General features: G+C 39.1%; 1 protein-coding gene across 6 annotated transcripts in view; it reads left to right on the top strand.

Moving 5' to 3' along the window:
• The window catches only part of RBMS3 (RNA binding motif single stranded interacting protein 3), a 742,307-nt gene that overhangs the window by 648,386 nt on the left and 77,898 nt on the right, over window positions 1-16,023 (top strand). For all 6 annotated transcript variants that reach the window (XM_061362639.1, XM_061362642.1, XM_061362644.1 and 3 more), the window contains 2 exons: window positions 2,408-2,514; window positions 14,338-14,384. In XM_061362639.1, the coding sequence (XP_061218623.1) occupies window positions 2,408-2,514; window positions 14,338-14,384 (154 nt within the window). The remainder of the gene's footprint in view (window positions 1-2,407; window positions 2,515-14,337; window positions 14,385-16,023) is intronic.

The following is a 16,023-nucleotide window of genomic DNA, read 5'->3' as shown; positions in this document are numbered from 1 at the left end:
GTTGAAGAAAATAAGTAACTAACTAAATAAATAAAAAAGACCAAAGCCCAGAATCATCTAGACTCTTGTCTTCCTGTCAGAACATGCTCTTTTGATCCTTTTGCTTATGTCAATGTTGATCGAGAGAGACTGACTTTTCCCCCAGGATTCCTCTCAGTTCGCTTTAAAGGAATATAGTCTCTTGTGTAGAAACTTGCCTGTGAAGTGTACGGTACTCTTGTCCTTTTCTGTCTTCTGCCCTACCTGCTGAAAAGTCTGTACAATATTTTTTGCATTTTTTCTAGATGGGAGTGGTTAAGTTAACAAATAAGAGTTTGTCAGATGGTAATGCTGGATATTGGGAATTTCAGAAATAGCAACAGCTTCCTATTTGTGGTCAGATAATATATAGAGAGGATATGTAGTAAACCATGTGATTTCCTAGCTTGTTCACCCATATCATAGTACATGGGCTAATATCATGTGTACGTTAGCAGATGATCATGGCATGTATAAATATCCAATGTGCAGATTGTATTTACGTGCTTCTCCCGATGGTATTGTATGTTGCTTGATAGCTGGTCAGTGCTTAAAACAAAAAGATTTTGAAGCTTCAGATGTGATGTTTAATAGGTCTTTCTCTAATGCTGGCTTAGCACCTGTGCCTCCTGTACAGTCACATCAAAGTGAATTGTAAGTAACAATGCTGAAATCATGCAGCATCGCACTGTGGAGTAAAACTGGTGAAAGTGCAGGGAAGTCAGCCCTGTAAAATCTCTCCATCTGAAGGACAAATTTCCACAGCCACCTGGATGCTTTTAAACCTTCATTATTTTAAATTTAAGATGGTCAGGTGAGCGTTCCTTCTACCAAAATCTGATACAATAATCGAACTCAGAGGTTGGGAAAGACCTCTGGGATCACACAGTTGATCTTTCTGCCAATAATGAATTGCTCCCTGCAGTTCAGTTTCTAGTGACCTTGGAAATTACTAGCCTGGTAAAATGGTAATGAAAAAAACAAAGCTGTTAAAGCTTCAGAAGTGGCCAAAGTGATGCTGTCCCAATGAGAAACTGTGATTTTGATGTGAGAGTCTCTATATGTGTTGTTCCTCTGTGGCAGTTTTCAAGTGATCACAATTTTAATTTACACATTCTGGCCCATTTTGAACTTGCTGTAATGAAGAAGTTGGGGTGATGAGCTTGTTTTAATATTATATGGACTTCTCCTTTAACCAAATCACAGTTTTTATTTTAAATAAATAAGTCAGCAACGTGGCTAATCCCCCTACAGCAACATTTTCCTTCATGTCCCTGCACTTTAATTCTTTCAGCATTTTTAGCCTCACAGACATAGGAAATGAGAAAGAAAAAACAGATTTCTTGCTTTTTTTCTATCGAAACACCTGGTTAATTATTTGGAGCCTGTACTTGTTATGCCTGGGAACCCAAAAATTCCTGAAAAGTTTCAGAAGCAACACATCATTTTTAGGTTTCTTTCAGCCAAGCCATTATTAGTTTAAATCTCTGTTGATGTAGGTAGTAAAGGACAATCTTGACATGTAACTAATGAAGTAGGTAGAATTTGGCCCCTCTTTTAGGAAGGAGACAGCAAAGGCAAGCTCCCACCAGAAAGCTAATTACAGTTTTGGCTGAAAAATATTTTAGGAGGCTGTTAAAAGCTGGGTAGATGGAAAAGGATCCCAAGACACAGAGTTCCCTTCCTGTTGTACCCATTTCATGTATGGCAGTTTCTTCACCAGGGGGCCCTGTTGTTGGCTGCCTTTTGGGGTGTGCATCTCTGTGAATATTCTTTCTTCCCAGAGCTTCATGCCCCCTGACTATTGTATTCAAACACCAGATCTCAGTTGGAGAAGAAAAGGGTTTTCTTAGCTGCCAACTTGCTTAAAAGAGGAGTTAAGAGGAAAAGAAAGCTAATGGGACTGTGCTTGGCAAAACTCTCTATTTTATTCTGTTTTTTTAAAGGATTGGGTGTCGAGAAACACAGAAATAGTGAGAACACTTATTCTTTAAACAGATTCTTGCAAAGTTTTTACAATAAAAGGAGAAAGCTGCTTTAGTAAAGCAGTGTTTATCCTTGCACTAATGCTGGTCATGAATACATGTCTAACTTAGCTGGAACTAATGTCTGACTCTACTATTCCACTACAGCAACTTAACATTCTGCGTAGGCTGATTATTTTTTCAACAATATTTGCTAAATTCTTTTAAGGGCTGCCAGTATATATTTTTTGAAGCTTAGTTAATAAGAACAGCTGCCAGTGGAGTCAAGGCTAAAAGAGGCAGAAAATATCTGCAGAAGGCAAGACTTTACTTCAAAAGATCAGTATTACAAAGCACTACTGTTTCTGGTATAATCACTTTCTTGGGGGGGATGCTAATACAGACTGGGTTTCTTGTCTTCACAGCCCCCACTGAGCCTTTGCTGTGCAAATTTGCTGACGGAGGGCAAAAGAAGCGCCAGAATCAAAGCAAATATACACAGAATGGAAGGCCATGGCCCAGAGAAGGAGAGGTAAGTGCCACGCGGCAATTATTTTGCTGGGGTTTGGCAGAAGTCAGCTGCAGACCTGGAAATCTACCTTTCGGGGCTATGAAGAAATCAGACTGCACACAAAATACAATGGTTTCACACAGAGAAAGGTATATGCGCAGAGGGGATAGTGAAGCTTATAATAATGTACTTAGTGTAAAGTTACAGGAAAAGACAGTTTTAGAGCTTGGTGTGGATCTGTGTGCAGCCTTGTCCCAGCACAAGCCCTCTGTATGCAGCCAGACCTGAGTCCAGTATTATCTTACTGGTGTGCCATCAGCACCTGTGGTGTAACTTTTATAAACCCCAAATCAATTTGCACTTAAGCAACTCAATATTGTTATTTCCTCCATGTACTCCCTGGTGATAGAGCATCGCCGGGGAGTAGGTGAGTTGTTACGAGAGGGAGAGTTGCAGTTGCACATCCAAATAAATGGTCCACATAAGAGTTTTCCAAAAGCTTATCTCAGCTGGAGTCTTCATTCTGCCCAAGACAGAACAGTTTACAGTAGCCTCAGCTCCATCATGTGTACAAAGTTAAAAAAAGAAACCTAATTGTTGCTTTCTGCTCTGCTGCAAATAGTTCTGTTACTGGAGTTTCCTTTCTGTATACTTGTACATGAAATGACTCCAAATGTGGGTGAAATAAGAAAAGATTTATTTGACTCTTCAAGAGGCTGTTTACTCTTCTTGAATGTTATTATAGGATAAAGACACTTGAATAAATGATGTAGATCTGTCCATAGTACCTTTTTATGCATGATCATAGCTATGAACACTGAAGGACTTACAAATATTTCTATCTTAAACACCTATTCTTTGGGTTTATGATATATTTTCCTTTCAAGGAAAATAAATGTTGCTCAGTTGTGATACATTAGAATACAAATTGGTGGTTTGTGTTTTGTTTTGGTTTTAATTCTTTTGGGGGTATTTTTGGTGGGTTTTGCTGCATTCTCTTCAGTTTTACAAAGCAAATAAACAAAACTATTTGGTATTTCTAAGTTATGTGTTTCTGCTTTTTTAGAGCCAGGGTTGTTTATTATCTTCATTGATGATCTAAATGAGAGGATCAAGTGCACCCTCAGTAAGTTTGCAGATGACACCAAGTTGGTCAGGAGTGTTGATCTGCTGGAGGGTAGGAAGGCTCTGCAGAGGGATCTGGACAGGCTGGTATGGGGTTCAACAAAGCAAAATGCTGGGTCCTGCATTTGCGCCACAATATGCAATTCTGCATGCCTGGGGAAGAGTGGCTGAAAAGCTGCTCAGTGGAAAAGGACCTGAGGGTGCTGATTGACAGTGCTGAACATGAGCCAGCTTGTGCCCAGGCAGCCAAGAAGGCCAACGACATCGTGGCCTGTATCAGCAATAGTGTGGCAGCAGGGCCAGGGCAGGGATCATCCCCCTGTACTGGGCACTGATGAGGTCTCACCTCAAATCCTGTGTTCAGTTCTGGGCCCATCACTACAAGAGGGACATTGAGGTGCTGGAGCAGGCCCAGAGAAGAGCAGGAAAGCTGGTGAAGGGTCATAAGCACAAGTGTGATGAGGAACAGCTGAGGGAACTGGGGGTGTTTAGTCTGGAGAAGGCTCAGGAGGGACCATATCACTTTCTACAGCTACCTGAAAGGAGTAGGAGGTGGCTGGTCTCTTCTCCCAGGTAACAAGTAATAGGGCAAGAGCTAATGGCCTAAAGCTGCACCAGGGGTCGTTTAGACTGATATTAGGAAAAATTTCTTCACACAGAGGGTGATTGAGCATTGGAACAGGCTGCTCAGGGAAGTGGTGGAGTCAACCATCCTTGGAAGTGTTCAAAACTTGTGTAGATGAGACCCTTAGTGACATGGTTTAGTGGTGGACTTGTCAGTCCTGGGGTAATGGTTGGACTTGATCTTAAAGGTCTTTTCCAACCTAGTTAATTTTATGATTCTGTGATTTTTTATAACTACTTGATTTTGCTAGCTGATGCCTTTTGAACCATTCGCTTATGACATATATACTCTGGCACGATTGGTGAGCTCCTTAAACAAACAGAAAGGCCTCTTGAAAGCATAGACATTTCTCCCTCCAGCAAGATGGTTATTGTACACTGTTCCAACAGCAATGCTCCAAATTATGTTTAACTCTGTGGGCTGAAAGTGCCAGTGTGACAGCCACATTTGCCACAAGAGATTGCAGAAGACTCCAGAGGTTCATTGCAGTCTCTTATGTCGTATGTCTCAAAAAATTGAGATGTTTTCTTAGGAGTCATTATGGTTTGTCATGTTGTGGATCTACTGAGGAGTAAGTGCCCAGGAAGTACTTCAAGTGGTAGACTCAGGTCATTCTATAGAGAGCTTGAAAATGAAAGGCCGATGTATAGGAGACAATAATAAACCCTCAGTTAAGGTCAATAATCCATATTTTAAAGACCTCTAAATCCCTGTTTAAATAGTAGACACCATCATAGTTATTATCCCCTCTGTTCTATAATTCCTTCAGTTCAAATCAATAAACAAGAAAATATAAAGTTAAAGCCAGCAAGCAACCATTATGCCTGCGGCCTCAGGCCACATCAGTTTATTGCATCATATATAGTTCATTTGCTTCTAGTGCAGTGGCTCATATTAAGTACAGTGATACCACTGTGATCTACAGGCAGGGTGTGGTTGGTGTGCTTATAGTATCAGCATTTAAAAAGTAGTTTTCAGTGGTTGCACTCAACGACAGAGCTGTTGTCATGGTATAATCTACAAATATGGAAAGATTGTAAAGGTACAAACTCAGAAATATTTCAGGCTAGGAATGATCTGTTTTCTTAGATTTTCTTAGATTTTTTTGTATATTAACATCTGGTTAATACCTTGCTGCACATTGGATATTTACTACTCAAAGCATCAAAGACAAGAATGCATGTTCCCCTTTAATGTCACTCATTTGTTGAGTTTCTTCCCCACCATTGTTAATTTTCTTATTTCCAGTATAAAATCCTTCTATGTAATTACTCTTACAGTTTATATGCAATAGTTTTTTTCTAACTCTTTGTAAGTACTGATCTTACTCTAAGCACAATGTTACCATTCAGTTGTTCTCTGCATAGCAGCACTTGGGTAACCTTCCTACAATTACTCCTCTCAAATTTAATCTCTTTAATAAAGGACAGGTAGTCAGTTGTGAGAAATAATTGATACATGACAAGTGCCATAGTTCTGATTACAAATGGGACCTGGAAATATTCCATGCACCTCTTCTTTTTCTTGTTTTCTTCCCTAAAGAAAAGCATTGAAATAGTGTCCAAGAGATTGCTCCCTCAGTATTTCCACCCTGGCCAAATTCTGTGGTATCTGGACCAAGATGTATTTTGGCCAGTGTTCAGATAAGCCTTTGCATTCTTGCTTAAGTGAAGGGCATTTCTAAAACTTCTGAGGTTTAACAAGCATTAACACTGAGCATGCAAGAGGATTATTGCTCAGAAGGACAGATCCCAGAGAAATGCATGAGCAGTTCTGTCACTGGCCTCAAACTTGAGAATGTGGTGTAGAGACAGACAGTTGTGCTCAGTACTCTGCTGTAGGGGGGAAACAGCAGGAGATTTAGCAGGGAGGAGGAGATTTGCTTTGGTGTTACCTCTCTGGCCATGCTGATCTCAGAGGTTTTGCTCTCTTTAATGGGGAGCTTCTGGGGAACTTTATAAAAGAGGATTACTTTGGGGGGGGTGGGGGGGTAAAGTTTTCAGGCCATACTGTAAAATGTAATAGAAAATCTTATTCTGAGCATATATTTTTGTAGATTGCTTCTCATAACCATGTAGAAATACTTTAGTTAGTTGCTAAATTGGCTTACCTTTTAAAGTCAAGTGTTTAGGAAAATTTCTCTACGGCTTTGGGGTTTTTTTTTTGGTACTTGGTTACTTGGCCAGTTGTAACCAGGGAAGAATGCCTGACCTTGGATAGCACTTTCTAGCCCTTACCCTTCCACTCTTGTTTGAAACCTCAGGAAATACTCAACAGATTTACTGAGGCATTTGACTGAGGATTTGTGATGGCTGACCAGTTCGGCACTAAGGAGCTGAGAGCTTAGATTATTGATGGCTTTGTAAAAGGCTGTCAAATTAGGCATCTAACCCATAGGTGCAAGAAATATACAGAGGAACCTGCAGATGTTGGAAATACTTACAATGAAATTCTGATCTAATAACTGACATAATTTCTGCACAAAAGTAATTTTTTTTTTTTCAGGCTAGTTTTTCCTGAGTCACAGTGGTTTAATTCAGCAATCTGTACTGAAACTTTCCCTGACTAGATTACATTGAGATGGTGATAGAGGGTAATCATATTGAAATTCTGTCGGTAAAATATTTGATTTAATTTACGTCTAAATTGCAGTTGACAGGTCTAGAGGAGGGTGACATATCTCAAAAAATATTCATTAGTTGAAAATTCATCTGGGGAATGAAGAGTAGTTACAAATTGAGATCAGATTGGATTAAAACCTGCAACTTAAATAATCTTTTATTGCAGATTTATTGAAACTTTGGTTTGGTTATTCAGAAATAAAATCTTTTGATATGTGTATTTAAGATTTATCTGGTAGAAAGGGAGAAACCTTTGGTACTTCATTTGCAAGTTTCTATAAAATTTAGAGCATTTAAGTATTTGCATGTTTTTTTTCTCAAGGAAATACCACCATTTCAGTATTGGTTCATATATCACAACAGTGAATGCACCACCAAATGCGACCCCCTTGTCATTCAATTTGATCTGATGTTTATATTTAATAATTGCCACCAATAATTCTTCTGTTGATTGCTTTTTTGCTTCTGTAATCTGGATTATACTTTTGTTTCTAAATAGCCAAGAGATTAACCTCTCTTCCTACTTTCCCTGTTCATCATTTATCATTGGTGAAATGTCTAAACCATTAAACATAGTTTTAATTCTTTAAAAAATAAGATGACCTACTAGTTTGGGAATGTTGCTTTTGTTAACAGTTTCTCTTTTTATCTGCTATTCATTACAATTTTGTCTAATGCAAACTAATGTAGAAAGAAAAACGTACAGTAGGTAATTTGAGAGACTTCCTGATTTTTTTGTGAAGTCGGTACTAGTGAAGGGCTGAAACAGTTGATGCTGGTGAAATGTCCCTTCTTTGCCAGCAGCAGGCATATAGAAATGATTAGTAGGTCTGTGTCTGGCCCATTTATAACTTAGACATAGATTTCTATTTATACTTCCAAGGAGACAGGTACTACTTAGCTGTCTTCCGTAAGCCTCAGTGTTTAGGGCTGATGCATTTTACACATAGACAAATGATTTTTTCTTTTCTGTAGGAGACAATTTCCAGGCCTGTCCAGATATGCAATAATACCCAGATATTGAGTAGTAGCCTCACATGCAAACCATGCACATTTACTGTACTAGTATGCAAGTTAGACATTGGTCAGTATTTTGCATGCTCGATTTCAGCCAAACCTTAGTTTAGCAGCCAGGAATTGAGCCTGAAGAGAAGCTTACACAGTGGGAGAAAGTAGAAGGGCAAAAGGTAATTGGCAAATAAATGGAAAAGATACAGTGCGGTGAGTTTAAAGCTTTTCGTTATCGCAAGATGCTCTCATTGTAGGCAGTGCTTTGAAAATATGCCTGAGAGGCACAAATACCAAAGACCAGTTTGAATTTTGAGCTCATAAAGCACATAGAAATATTTTGAAACAGTGGCCTATATGAAATCTCTGTTCCTGAAATTAGGATTTTAAAATAGACCATTTTTACTACTACTAAGGGCTATGTTTTGGTTAAAGTAGAATGAGGACGGCACCTGGTCTCTGAGATTAGCTTTCTTAGATTTCATTTTGGCTTTGGGTTTGATTCTGTGGTGAAAAATGTCACGCCATTTGCCCCAAAGATATTCTTGCAGTAGGGTTTTCCTCAAAATTCTGCTGCCACAACGGTGTTTTCTTATTCGGAATAAACAGATGCTGGAGCCAGGGGAAAATGGGAAAGACAAGATTTTTCTGCACTCTTTTGTATCCCTGACAAATACTTGATGGCCTGACACTTTCAGTAGTGCTACAAAACATTCTTGGAAGTCTTCAGGTGCAGATATGACTGTAATCCACAGCTGATTTAACATTGGATCAGACTGATGGCAAAATGAATGTACCAGATCCCCAAAAGCAGATGGTTCATAGACCTGAAGATGGCAAGGTTAAACAGATGAGTTGGCACTGCACACAGACTAATTATATTGTAGTACATATGTCTCCATGAGGAGACTATGATCCTCTTTGGAACAAAGTGACTCAAACCTCAAACCAGAAGCTGGTAGATCAGACTTCCAGTCCAGTTCTGTAGGACAAAAAGGGTTTCTTTCCATTCACTTTGGTATCTGAGCTTGTCATTGTGTTGTCGACTCAACTTCTGACCTGAGGTTCATGAATCACTTCCCAAGTTCAACCTCAGTATTATGTATTTTCATTTCCACAACCACTTTTTTTCTCAGAACTTGGGAATTGCTTAAGGATCACATATCACTGGGAAATGCTCCATTTCTTTCATATGCATCTATATATTTAAGAGGTGTCACATTTGTATTCTCGATTTCTCTTCTAAAAATGAAAGATTTTTTTCAGAATTAAATTCAGAAATATGTCTAATACTGTGGAATGTTTCTGACAGAACTGTTTAAATAATCAAAGGAAGGAACTCTGCCAAGGTAACTTTACTGGTGACTGAGCTTTTTCTATTAAACCAATATTTTAAACGAGTCTCATTTGGGTTGTTGAATTCTTCCGCCATCTCTCTTCTTCAAAGCATTTCAGTCAGAGTATGTGCTGTTGGAGCAGAAGAGATCCTTGTGCTGTGATGCCTGGCTGATATTAGCAGTGGTAACAAACAAGTCCAGGAATTTCATTGTTGAAATTTCAACTGATTCCACTGTAGTAGCTAAGAAAACACCCATTCCCCTGGGATGGCAGCCCTCCAGTGTGAAAGGATGAGGCATGAATCAGAGTGGAGGGGGAAAAGGGACTTATCTTCTGGTATAACTCCCACATAATGGTATGTTGGTGAAGTCATTCATGAAAGCTGCTTCCCAACAACACAGGACCTAAAACGCAACCCAAAATTTGGTCATTTATAAGCTGTGTTTGCTGGAAGCCAGATACTGGGTTCTTGTGAGAGCTTACAGAAGTTCAGAAGAGAAATAGTAAACCCACCTTATTTCACATGATATTGAAGATGTGATCATTTTTTCAGTAATCACTCCACAACTTAATAATTTCTTTGAGAGATTTACAAATCTAATTTGCATAAGCAATGCAAATGCAATTGTCTAAGAGTCTTTTTAATGAGGCAAATGTGCTCATTTATGTTCAACTCATAACAAAGAGATGGGGAAAAAACCCAGAAACAGAACACCTTATTTTTTCCTGTGGAAAATTTTTCACAGTGAAGTGTTAAGTACAGGCCTTTGAACTTCCTGGGGGGAGCCCTTGCCTTACAGAAGCTTTTTGTTATTTGCTGCATTTTATTGAAGGAAAGAGCTTAAATTTAAAGAAAGATTTAGACTGGGTCTCTTGTTTTTAGAATGTTTATTTATTGATATCATTAATTAGAAAACTGCAGCAACAAAGTAGCAAGAATCTTAATTCATCTTCAGTTCAGACACTTTGATAAAAATCAGTGATAAGTAGACATATGGTTTAAATAGTCTTTTTAAAAAAATCAGTATTTTAAATGAGCTGGCTTTATTTCTGTGTCAAGTGACTTTCTGAACAGACTGGTCAAGTAGCCATTGAGAATGGTCTTTATTATTATGTGTGGGACTGATAGCAGATATTCATTTCTTTATTATTACTTTAAGAGATTTCATGTTGAAATGCTGAGGTGCAGGAGCTCATTCAGTAGCTGAGCATATGCCTATTATCTGGCTGAGTGGCATAAAAGTTCTGTGGTTCAGCTGTTCCTTCATAGAGGATTTATCTGACAAATATTTTCCTAAAGCAGCATTCCATCATCAGTGCCACTCTCTGAGGTGGCTTTTTATCAGGAAGTGTCACTATTAGAAGAAAGAGTAAGACCCTGTCCTTGTACTGAAACATGTGCATAACAGTAGTTGAAAAGACCTGGAGGAAAATACTCTTCAGCACAACTGCTGTAGAGGCACCACCCTGTGCCTCAGTGTAGTTAATACTGCATTAAGCAGAGTGACAGCTCTATTCAGTTCTGGCTTTGACAGAATAAGCTGTACCTCTATCATGTGGAAGTCTGAAGCCAATCAATATTTTTTATTCGGCATTTTGGAATTCCTGTTTGTGTGCTATGGAGGAAAGTGCAGATAATTTTCCAGTAAGTTATTGTACATCAGTTTTTATTCCTGACGAATAAGGATGCTTCAGACCATAAATCTTTCACTGGTCCAGGCTAACTGTTGCCTCTCCTGGGCTTCCAGGCAGCTTGATTTTGTAGGGAGGAATTTCATAACTTGAGAAAGAAGTAAAAAGTCCTCTGTTACCAACTATTTGAAATAGCAGTTGTTTAAGGCTATTCAACAATGGGAGGATATTAGCAATATTACTGGGCAAACTGTAGGTGGTGTGCCATATGCATGTATTGCCACACACTGTGTCATATTTGTCTGATGTGAAACCTTCATTTACAGGCAAATGTGGTAGCAATATTTATAGTTGTCACTGCTGAAGTTCTTGAACAGATTCCTGTGATCTGTCATCTTGCAGTATGGATATGGAGCATGGATAAAAAGATGAATGCCTAGACTTTCATATTTTGTACTTGCCAAACCCACAGTGGTGTCCCTTATTCCTAGTACCAATACTATGTAACAGACATGATGCTGATATATGTGCCCTGCCCATGGCAGGGGGGTTTGAACTAAATGATCTTAAGGTCCTTTCCAACCCTAACTGTTCTATTCTGTATGTGTTATGGAGTATATGCAGGTTGTCTGCAGGCACCCACATGCAGGTCTGGGGCATGAGGGCATGCTGAAGGTCTGTGCACAACCATGTGCTCAAATATCCATGAGACAAGTAACTGAAAGTGGCATAAACATGTGTTTGCAGGTCTCAGGTGCACACTGAGCATTGTTAGAGCTCCAGTAGAGAGCTGCTGCAATTTATCCTTTCTGCACCCTCATTAGGATTTTTTTGTTTAAAATATATTGCAGACAAAATTTTTTTATATTAAAGTTTTATTGGCTCTTGTGCTGGTTTTGGCTGTGATAGAGTTCATTTCCTTCCTAGTAGCTGGTGCTGTGCTGTTTTGGCTTTAGTTTGAGAACAGTGCTAATAACACACTGATGCTTTGGTTGTTGCCCAGTAGCACTTAACCCTGATCAAGGACTTTTCAGTCTCTCATGCTCTGCCAGGGAGGAGGGGCACAAAAAGCCAGGAGGGAGCAGAGACAGAACACCTGACCCAAACTAGCCAAAGGTGTATTCCATACCACAGCATGTCATGCCCACTGTATAAAACAGGGAAGTTACCCAGAAGGGGCCAATCACTGCTTGGGTCTGGCTGGGTATCAGTTGGTGGGTGGTGAGCAATCGCACTGTACATCACTTGCATTTATTGTTTTTTTCTTTCCCCTCCCCTTTTAGTTTTTTTTTTATTCTCTCCCCTTGTTATTTTCCTTACCATTATGTTTAGCAGTAGTAGTATTATACTGTACTTTAGTTATTATGCTCTTCTTATCTCAACCTGTGGGGTTTACATTCTTTCAGTTCTGCTCCCCATCCCACCTTGGTGGGAAGTGGTGGGGAGTGAATGAGTAGCTGTGTGGTACTGAATTACTGTCTGGGTTTAAACCATGACAGGTCTCTTTTTGGATGAATTGTATACATTTCCATTAGTAATTAATTCAACTTTACCAAAAAATATAATACACTGGGAATATATGACATAAAAATTATACAAACAAGTTGATCATCCCTTATAATTTTCTAAGCTACTTTACTTTTACATCAACATTAGCAGTGGTTGGAGTCACCCTAAATTTGATTCTTTGACATTTTAAAATTCCAGAAATAGTAATTTTTATTTTTCTTTGTATGAAATCAGTGCACTTTAAAAAAATAGCCATGTGTCCATGGCCTTATTCTCATGAATTATCCTTTGCTTGGGAGATAGTGTGTATTTTATTAAAACAATGGCATTTCAATAAGCAAAGTGTTTGCCCTAGCATCTGCTTAAAAGAATGAGAAAAATATAAATATAATGACATGAACATTTTTTTTCTTGGCTACATAAGGTAGTTTGAAGCGTACCACTTTCAGATCAGAAATTACTTTTGGCCTCTGGAATATTGGACAATCTCCTCTTAGACCAGTGTGCAGCTACCAGGCTAACCTGGCTCTTCTAGGAGTGCTGCCCATTCTCTGCCTGCTCATCACCAGAGCACTTACCCTGGCTGTTCACCTGCCTGCATGGGAGCTAGCCAAGCCCAAATGTTTCCTGACCTGTCTCAGTAGCCATCTGGAACGGGGCAGATGCTGTTATTCAAAAGTACTTTGGTAGATGGGTCCAGGGGCATTAAGAACTGCCAGCAGGAGCACAGGCTCTGCTGTGCGGTTGGTAAAGCACCTCTCCTTGTAGCAAATGCTGCTGTCTTCTGTCTCAGGCAATGAGCATATGGTCTGTATGTCAAATGGAGAGAAATACAGTGCTTTGGGTTGGGATGGTGCTGTGGCCATTTTTAAACTGCTCCCAAAGGGAGAGCAGCATCTTGAATAATAGTGTCCTCTCCTCGCTGCTTCTAGCCCTACACAGAAAGAGATGTCTTCCCAATTCCTGGTAGTGTAACATTGGCAAGTAGTTTACAAAGAGAGGGGATGGTGGAAGGAAGACAAAAAATCAAAGCAAATGCAGTGTGTGGGAGAGAGATTGTTACTTCCATGTCTTTAAGTACTAGGGAAGAAGCTGGGCCTTCCTGCATGACCTGACTGCTGTCTTAGAGCACAAGGTAAAGTGGGAAATTCAGTCCCCAGCCCTGCTCTCTCCCTGCCTTTCCTGCAGTACCTGTGGATGTCTGCTAATGGTGGTGGTGTTGGCGGTTGTTAACTGGATGCTGCCAAATCCTTTCGCACAGATCACCATCTGCTTGGTGGTGAATGGCAGTTGAAAGGCTCTGTGTAGCCCATTAACAAATTCTTTTACTGTCCAGACATCTGAAGTATTTTAAAAGCCTTGTTTAAAATCTCAAGAACCTTTTTTTTTTTTCTTTTTTTTTCTGGTTTTGGTTGGTCTTTTCTGCTTCACAGCCCACACTGTTTCTTGACTTGTGGTATTGAATTAACTGTAAGTACAAGTGACAGCCTAGGGAAATGGTAGACTGGGGTCATGCAGGGCTTTATTTTTGTAAGAAAGATGAGACTCCTTCCCTGAGAAGCTTTTGTGAAGTTGGCTTTAGAGTATTTACTAACTACCTGTCTCACAGGTAACAGCAGGATTTGGCCCTGTCTTGTTACAGTGGGCAATCAGATGTAAATGCCTTGATCTCAGTGAAGTTATTAACTGATACTGGTGCAACAAAACCACCGGTTGCCCTAAATGTTATGGAGAGATGACAATCAACATACTGAACAGATCTGTTTCTCTGGGATCTCACAGGCAGGGGACATAGCCAATCTGTCTGTGCTGCTTTGGGCCATCTGAGCTTCCCTGGAGAATTTAGATTTCCATCTAAGCTCCAGTCAGCTTTTATTCATATTGGCTTAGAATATGTTTAATGGGTTTTTTCTTGTTTTGGGTTGATTTTTTCTTTTCCCCTGCAGTAATAGTAAAAATCTGTTTTTCTTCCCCAACTATGTGCAGGCTGGCATGGCTTTGACTTATGATCCAACAGCTGCTATACAGAATGGGTAAGGAATGCATGTTTTCTCATGCCTTTATAAAAATGATTTTGAATGCCATCTTCTGTTTTCTCTTTCTGTGGTGAAACTTATTCAGAAGTTAATTTCACTCAGTCATATTTTGTCTGAAGCGTGTAATGCTGTATTGGCAAGTTCTTCTTTTAGTTTCCTTTTTTTTTTATGCCCTCTTGTTTGTAATAGTCATTTGAATGGGAAGTTGTTTTTCCTAATAGTTTCCATCTCTGTTTGGCAAATGCTAGTGGATGTTTGTTTTAATCTGTCTCTGTCCTGAAGTGGAAACCAGTAAAGTTTTCCTTTACTGACTTTGCTTTTGTTAAAATAATCATTGAAGATTCCAGCATATTTTGGATAATAGATCTGTTACTTCATCTAGGGTTCTCTCTACAGGCTGGCTGGCTTCCATGTCATTGTCTGAATAGAAATGCCAAATAGGGAGAAAGCCTTAAATTAGTGTGAGAGCAGATGGGATTTAGGGGTAGAATTCTCAGCAACACTCTTCATTTCTCAGCTACTGTTTGCTGACACAAAGAATTGTGCATCTTTTCAAATTTAGCAGAGGTGTTACATTGTTGTGTCATTTACCTGAATGATTATATTTCAAATTATTTCATGAGCTAGAAAAACTGAACCTTGAAATCTAGCTATCCTTTAGGTTAACAACAATCTGTAGAGAATCAGGAGGTTCGGCCCTTAAATCTTGGATAGTCAGTTTTTGATCAGAGAGGTGTTTGATATGATTATCAAATTTCATGCATACTCCCATCTGTGTTCTCCAGCTGAAGGGAGGAATATATCGATATAGACAAGAATGGGTTTATTTGTTAAATATTTATTAGGGCACTGATAGTCAAAGCATTTATGAAAAGAATAACATTCCCAGTAGTTAAAAAAAAAATAAATCAATAGTAATAGTGTATTTTGCTTAAGTGCCCTTTACAAGCAGTAGCTTTGTAGGACTTACGATAATCCCATGCTTCTGGGGGAAGTGGCTAAAACAGAGGAGCTCAGAGAAAGAGGGTTTTTTCAGAGTTGTGATTTTAGGATCCTCTGGTTCTATTTCCCTGTTCTGACCTTCCAAACATTTTCAAAGTCTTTCTTCTCTATCATCATATTTTTCAGCTGGTAACACATTATAGGCTATAAATAAAACCCTCACTAGTACATAGTGCACCAGTGTTTCATTCGGACAACTGGCTTTTATTTCTAATGAAGTCCAGCATGTCAGTTGCATGAATGTTTTGTAAACTGTAATTTGCATGATGCTTTGAGATGAATACCATCTTACTTCAAGAATCACGTTTCTGGTAATTGTGAAAGTTATCTCAGGATTAGACATTATTTATATCACAGAGTACCCAAAGTGCTCATGTATTCAGGGTGTGCAGGTGGTTTGGTCACCCAGTTGTTTGAACACACTGTCACTGATCATTGGGAAAAGTAGTAGTACTCAATGGAGCATTTCAGCTCTGCAGTTTTTTAAATAATTCTTTTATTTGTTAAGCATGAAATAAACTACAGCACTGGATATCTCTGTAAGAGTGACAATTAATTACCACTTTGACATATCTCATCTTTCAGAATGTCAAAATATTTTCAGTTTCATTGGGACAAAACCATCTCAGAAACA

The sequence above is a fragment of the Neopsephotus bourkii genome, unplaced genomic scaffold, assembly GCF_033783945.1.
Source record: "Neopsephotus bourkii isolate Nb327-2 ecotype Australia unplaced genomic scaffold, CSIRO-AGI_Nbou_v1 NB_1132, whole genome shotgun sequence".
NCBI classification, from domain to species: Eukaryota; Metazoa; Chordata; class Aves; order Psittaciformes; family Psittacidae; genus Neopsephotus; species Neopsephotus bourkii.
The sequence above is the reverse complement of the archived record's forward strand: the minus strand, read 5'-3'. Positions and strand labels throughout refer to the sequence as shown.